Source organism: Silene latifolia, chromosome 5 (assembly GCF_048544455.1).
Source record: "Silene latifolia isolate original U9 population chromosome 5, ASM4854445v1, whole genome shotgun sequence".
NCBI classification, from domain to species: domain Eukaryota; kingdom Viridiplantae; phylum Streptophyta; class Magnoliopsida; order Caryophyllales; family Caryophyllaceae; genus Silene; species Silene latifolia.
In genome coordinates this window covers 66,347,239-66,353,957 of record NC_133530.1, presented here as the reverse complement: position 1 = coordinate 66,353,957, position 6,719 = coordinate 66,347,239, and the positions used below count along the sequence as shown (strand labels likewise).

General features: G+C 33.6%; 1 protein-coding gene across 1 annotated transcript; it reads right to left on the bottom strand.

The window, feature by feature from the left end:
* Window positions 1–5,260: 5,260 nt before the first annotated feature.
* On the bottom strand, window positions 5,261–5,908 carry LOC141655459 (uncharacterized). Its single transcript, XM_074462539.1, has 2 exons — window positions 5,763–5,908; window positions 5,261–5,672 (listed from the first exon to the last, which is right to left on the bottom strand). Exons 1-2 carry the CDS (start codon window positions 5,879–5,881, stop codon window positions 5,261–5,263), a joined length of 531 nt encoding a protein of 176 aa, XP_074318640.1. The 5' UTR covers window positions 5,882–5,908.
* Between the last annotated feature and the right edge of the window lie 811 nt (window positions 5,909–6,719).

Sequence of the window (6,719 nt, the reverse complement as noted above, 5' to 3'; positions counted from 1 at the left end):
TAATGCTTTGCACTTGCCAATTTGTTACAATAATCAAGGATATGCTTTAAAATAATTTGGAAAGAGCTTTACAATAATCAGATACATGAGAGCTTTAAAATAATCATAGGTATGCTTTAAAATAATTGGGCAAACGCTTTACAATAATCAGCTACATGAAGGCTGATAGAATAATTGCATTTGATCATTTGAATAACTGTCTAGAGATATTACAATAACAGCTTAAAGGCATTACAAAAACACTAACTTGTTCAGTCAACCAATGACAGCTACATCAAATTTGTTCAAACAATCAATAACAGCTATCTAAACATTAGATTATCGAACAAATCCATCTAGAATTGTTTGCTAAATCCATCTATAATCAATCAATTGTTCTTTTATGTGTTTCGCCGAGAAGGACCAGTAACGGCTGTTGTTTTAACCCTTTTCTTCCCTAATCTTCTGAATTTTATAACTTCTTTCTCTACTTCCGATATACTCCGCCTGAAAGTTCCCACTTGTTCCAAAAGAGATGCTCTTGACTCGTTGACATCTGACATCAACAAAATAGCAACCATCTCAAGCCATATAGGAATCCTCTCACATTTCTTGTTAACCACATACAATCCTTGCTCGTGCTTCCCTTCATATGTGAGCATGTGAAACATTGTGTAAAATCCCGATTCCTTATCACCCTTGATAGTCGCTTTCCATTCAAAATCAACATTCACGAATGTAAATGTGTTAATGACAACTCCTTCTTTTGCTGTTTTCCTTGTCTCCAAAAAGTCAGAAAAACAATTAACCTACAGCATGTACAAAAAAAGAAAGAATTAGAAAGCACGACTATACAATAACAAGTTTAAAACAATACAATAACTTTGTTACAGCAATACAATAATTCTGACTGAAAATAGCATTTGTATATGATCAGGAGTTAGAAAAACGTACTGCAATCTTTGCAAGTCTGTAAAAATCGGATTTTTCCCAATCTTTATGTGACGTATGGTCCAAAGACATCAACCGTCTCTCGTTCATAAAGTTCACACAAACACAAAAGTAGTACTTCTCTAAAGACAACGGGATGAAGACAAGGTCCACATCGATCTCGAGTTTTACAACATTTTCACCTAAAAAATGGGACCAAGACTGCACAACCTTGTCTTTCTGGCTGTCAGTTACATCATCACTATCCGCTGCTTGCTCTAGCATCTCTTCAAAGATTTCCTATAAATACCATAAAACTGTTAATAAAATTGAAGATAAATGATTAAACATTCTACAGTAACTGAACAATGAAAAACAGATCATACCATATGTTGTGTCCCAAGGAACATCATCACTGGCGCTTCTTTCTCCTTAACCTCCATGAAATTCAAGACAATTGACCAGCAAACTATTACGCGCAACTCGGTGTAATCATCGGGCTTCGTAGAAAGAATATCGACCTATCCAAGATAGCATTGCCCGCAAAAACAAGTTCACCGCAAAGGAGTTAAAAAAAAAAGCTTAGTAAATTTTAAAAACAATATTTAAAAAATAACTACCAGCAACAATAAACGAGTTTTTCATAAAACAATAACTATGTTAATGTAATACAATAATCGATTATTGTACTACATTAACATAGTTATTGTTTTATGAAAACTCAGTTATTGTAATTGTAAAAAAACATAGAATAATTGAACTTGTAGAATACAATTATTAGAATAATCACACAAACTTGTTTCTCATTGAGTTTGGAGAAAAATGAACATACTCATCCGCAAGATTGTAATCATCCAAGAAACAATAATCAACAACTTGTTTCTTCTTGCTTGGCATAGCGCGTGTATATCTGCTGTTAGCCCTCATAACTTTTGAAACAACAACAAGATTTGTATCTGCCTTGCCACAGTTTATTGAGCAGCCAAGACCATCAGAGTTCGGTCTACTACCACGGCCTGATCTAATCATCCCAGCGCTCATAGGTGTACCAGGCATACTCTTTTTCCTAGGCCCCGAGTACCTACACCATCATCGTCTCCGCCATAACCCTAAGAGCTTCCAAAGCATCGCTTCACCCTTGCCGCTTCCAACTCGGCTAGCCTACGCTTCTCAAGCAAAACAGCAAAGCAAAGGTGCCTTTGTCTTTGTAAAAACATCAACCAAATCCAACAATTCTTTCCTAATTTTGTTGATATTGGCTAAAACCAAGATGGCAAATATCTCACTCTATATATGATCCTTTTCAATGGGTCATGCAACTCAGATTTGAACAACTTCCCAGCATAAAACATCATATGAATCATGACAAAAACACCACAATCCAAATTCTGGGACCCTTCCGATTTCCACCCAAAAGCCACATTTACAAATTTGAAATTGCGGACCTCACTGCCTCTTTCAAAACCTTTCTTGACAAGATAACTACCAAATATTTCAACCTGGTTACATTTTTAAATCAAAAATCATCACTAAAGAACAAGAAAAATAACTAAAAGAAGTAGATGAAAACAAAAACTTATAATAAGGTACATACAATAGAGTTGGTAGCCAACACCCAGATACTATCTTCAAAATCATCATATACACGATTGTCAAGATAGTCCACAGTCTTCCCCACAAAGTTAACAACAACACAGAAAAAATGATCTCCAAAATGAACAGGAATAAAAACCTGGCATGATAAAACAGACGTACATAAACCTTTGTTTGTTCTCAACGATAAATATAATCAACGAAGAAAGAAAGAACAAAAAGAATTGGAAAAATTACCAAATCGGCACCAATGTCAAGAGAACCTTCATTGTTCTCAATGACAAGTGTCCCAAACATTAGAAATTTCCTTTCAGTATAAATCTTTCTCATCATCAATGACTTTGATAAGCTTAAACAAAGAAGCCTATGAAAAATATTACCACACGATAAGAGAAAATGAAATATCACAACAAAAACAAATTTTCATAATACAATAATCGATTTTTCATAATACAATAACATTGTTATTGTAATACAATAATCGATTATTGTATTACAATAACAATGTTATTGTATTATGAAAAATCGATTATTGTAACTTGTAAAAAAGATGAATAATTGAACTTGTATAATACAATAACCGAAATACAGATTAGAATAATCACAGAAACAATAAACAAAATTGAAGAATAGGAAAATTGAAGAATAGGAAAAACTGTTTTAGCCGAATAAAATAACTGACTAATATACTTTACAATAATCAAGTAACTACAATAGAATAACTGTCATAACCATTGTAAATTTATCAAACAGAAATATATAAAAAAATTTCACATACCGAATGACTTGTACAAAAAAAACTTCTTGTGGGGGATAACCCTTTCCCAACCTTGACCACCATGTCATTAAGTAAGAATGACCAAAGAATCAATCACGTTCGATGTGATCATAGTCTTAGCAGACAATGAAATAATGTCATCTCGAGTTAACATGTGATGAAATGAAAACACAACCAAATCCTCCCTGCCACATGAAAACAAATTATATAGTAGATATATTAGCAAAAAAAAAAAAAAAAAAAAAAGAGGGACCAAAAAACATATAATGCTTACCCAATTCGTAGGTCATGATCGTGCGAAAAACAAGAATCAAGTACGTCTTCCTCCGCATTAAAATAGGAGCAAAAAGCTCCTTGTACTTGCACAAAAAAAAAACAAAACTACAATCGCATCGGGATTGGGTGATTCACAATCTAAATCACACCCTATACCACAAATCCCAAAAACGTATGCTCGGGCATAACGTCCGAATGCGACAAGTAAGCACTTATAACAGAATTATCTTGGATTCTATCCCCAACAACACCCTCGTTGACAACTTTGTTAACAACGTCATCCACACTACTCAAGTCCACAACTTCATTCTCAACATCAATATTATCAATGCCGTCATCGGTTTGGCACCTCCTCATTCGGTTTCTCAACCGCCGCATCGAGGACCTTATTTTTACCTTTCTCCCGAGAATAAACCACCTTATATTTTTCGGGATCAAACGCAAAACCCCCATTCCTTTCATCTTTTCCCTTTTCATGCTCCCCCTTTTCATGCTTCCCCTTTTCATGCTCCTTACAAAAACTTTCATACAACGGCAGCATTTACTTCCCTGTTTCATTTCCTCAACTTTTTCACAAATAAAATTGAAATATTTAGTGAACAAAGAATCATCGTCACTAATGAAAGCGGAGTCGAAGAAATCAAGTGGTGTCGAAGAATCTTCAACTGTTGAAGAACCACACTCCTTCCCCATCGCTTCCTTCCGTTGCGTGTACAAATGGAGAAATATCTCAACATCCCTCTTCATCATCAAAAGATGTGCTTGGGAAACCTAAGAAAAAGAAAAAAAAAATGAATAATTATACTAAGTCTTTACAATAATTATACTAAGTCTTTACAATAATTGTCCTAAGTCTTTACAATAATTGTCCTAAGTCTTTACAATAATTGTACTAAGTCTTTACAATAATTGTCCTAAGTCTTTACAATAATTATAATAAGTCTTTACAATAATTATAATAAGTCTTTACAATAATTATACTAAGTCTTTACAATAATTGTCCTAAGTCTTTACAATAATTGTCCTAAGTCTTCACAATAATTGTCATAAGTCTTTACAATAATTGTCCTAAGTCTTTACAATAATTTACAATAATTGGAAAAATAACTGCTACAAAACTTTAAAATAGCTACACTACACCTTTACAAAGAACTACACAAAAATGATTGAAAGAATGATTGGAACTTACATCACGGCCTTTGCTCGAATAACATCATCGTATCAAACAAGTCAGGCGATTCAGGATACTTTTTCCCAGTTCAGTTTATCAACGATCGCACACACCTCAAAGACTTTTGCTTCTCTTAAGCGTTTGCGCAGACGGATACACACCATTGACATATTCCCCATTACCTAGCGAACCTGACTTGAGCTCAAAATACACCTACTAACAAAATACTTCTCATCCCAGTGTTTGATAAGAGGAGTCTCGAAAGACATTGTTTTTCCTTAAAAGACAAACGATGGAAGTATGCCACCATAACAACAAGTATGCAACCACGCAAAGTAGAGAACCCAGTTCTACACTGCTCAACACCTGCGACTAATTTATCAAACACATAACCACACCAATCCAAATGGTGGATACGTGAAACATCTTGCACCGCTTTAAGAATTGTAAAGTCAATTCCATAATTTGAAGGGGGAGCAAGGACAATGGACATAGCATAAAGCACAAACAGCCTCCGAAATTCATCTCCCCCATCATCCCCCAAATCGGAATTGCAGATAAAAAAGCAGGGGGATAGTAACATAATTTGTCCCTTCTACGTTAAACTTCTTCCGGAACTCAGCTTTCAACGTTTCTTGTGAAGACAATACACTATGTCCAGTATAAACAACCTCAACCTTATCACCACCATTTGGCAATCCAAAAACATCACACACATCATCTTTTGACAGAAGAAATTTGACATCTCTTGCTTTAAAAATATGAGCAGTAGCATTAAAGTGTTTTACAAACAATGGTATAACACCCAATGGTATACTGGTCACTTTAAAATCAAGCAAACCACCAAATCCGATCTCAATGACAGCCTTTCGCTGATTTGGACCAAGTTGTTTTACCAGATTAACCAAACCATTAGGACGACAGCTCACTTTAATGTTTGAAGCACTGAAAATGGAAAATCAAGCAAAAATTAAAAAGAGTAACACATCAAATAAAGAGAAACTCATAACAAGGGGGCAGCACACATATACTCACATGTTCAATTTTGAAGTTCCAGGAACCTTACTGAGCTTCTTTTTTGGAAAATTTACTTTTGAGCGTTTCAAATCATCTTTATTACCATCTTCAGGCTCCCTGCTACGTTTAGGACCCATTTGTTTGTATCACTGAGCAACAGAATACAAAATTATCAGAATAAACACAAAAAATATGACAACAACTAATACAATAACTGAATTTTAATAATACAATAATCAGCATACAGTAATACAATAACTGGACTTGAATAAAATGATAACTAAATAATACTACGTATAGAATAACTAAGTTACTATATTACAATAACTACCACAATACATTACAATAACAACATCAATATATTACAATAACAAACTTTTCATATCAAAATAACTGGACTTGACTAAAAGCTGACTTTTAAAGATCAATATCTAAAATAATACTCATTACAATAACAGATTTTCTAAATTACAATAACTAGCACAAATACATTACAATAACAACATCAATATATTACAATAACACAAATAATTCCAAACAAACACACATTATGTTCATTAGAATGTACAGGAATTCAAGACAAAAAAAAAGAAAAACTCAAGAAAAGATACAAAAATGAAAAAATGAATTACGAAACCCTAAATTATGCGGAAAAATTGAAAAAATTAATTTAACAACAAAAACAAAACAAAATTAAACTATATACTAAACAAAATGAAGAATAAACACAAAAAAACAAAAGAAAATCAAGTAGAAAACAAGAAGAGGAACCGAAAATCGAGTATCAAATCGGGAAATTGAGCACAATAATCAAAGTTCAATTGAGTTCATTGATTACCTGTTGAGAGAAACCGAAAATGGAGTAGAAGGACGAACAAATTGAGCACAATATACTGAAGTTCAATTGATTTAAATCGACGAACGAAATCGACGAACAAACGACGATGAATGCAGAGAGAGTGAAACTGAATAACG

What these genes read in the sequence shown, in the direction of transcription:
- LOC141655459 (XM_074462539.1), bottom strand. Translation starts at nt 5,881, where the DNA reads ATGGGTCCTAAACGTAGCAGGGAGCCTGAAGATGGTAATAAAGATGAT. An exon ending in GGAACTTCAAAATTGAACAT is followed by an intron (nt 5,673 to 5,762) that starts GTGAGTATATGT and finishes TTCCATTTTCAG; the next exon opens with TGCTTCAAACATTAAAGTGA.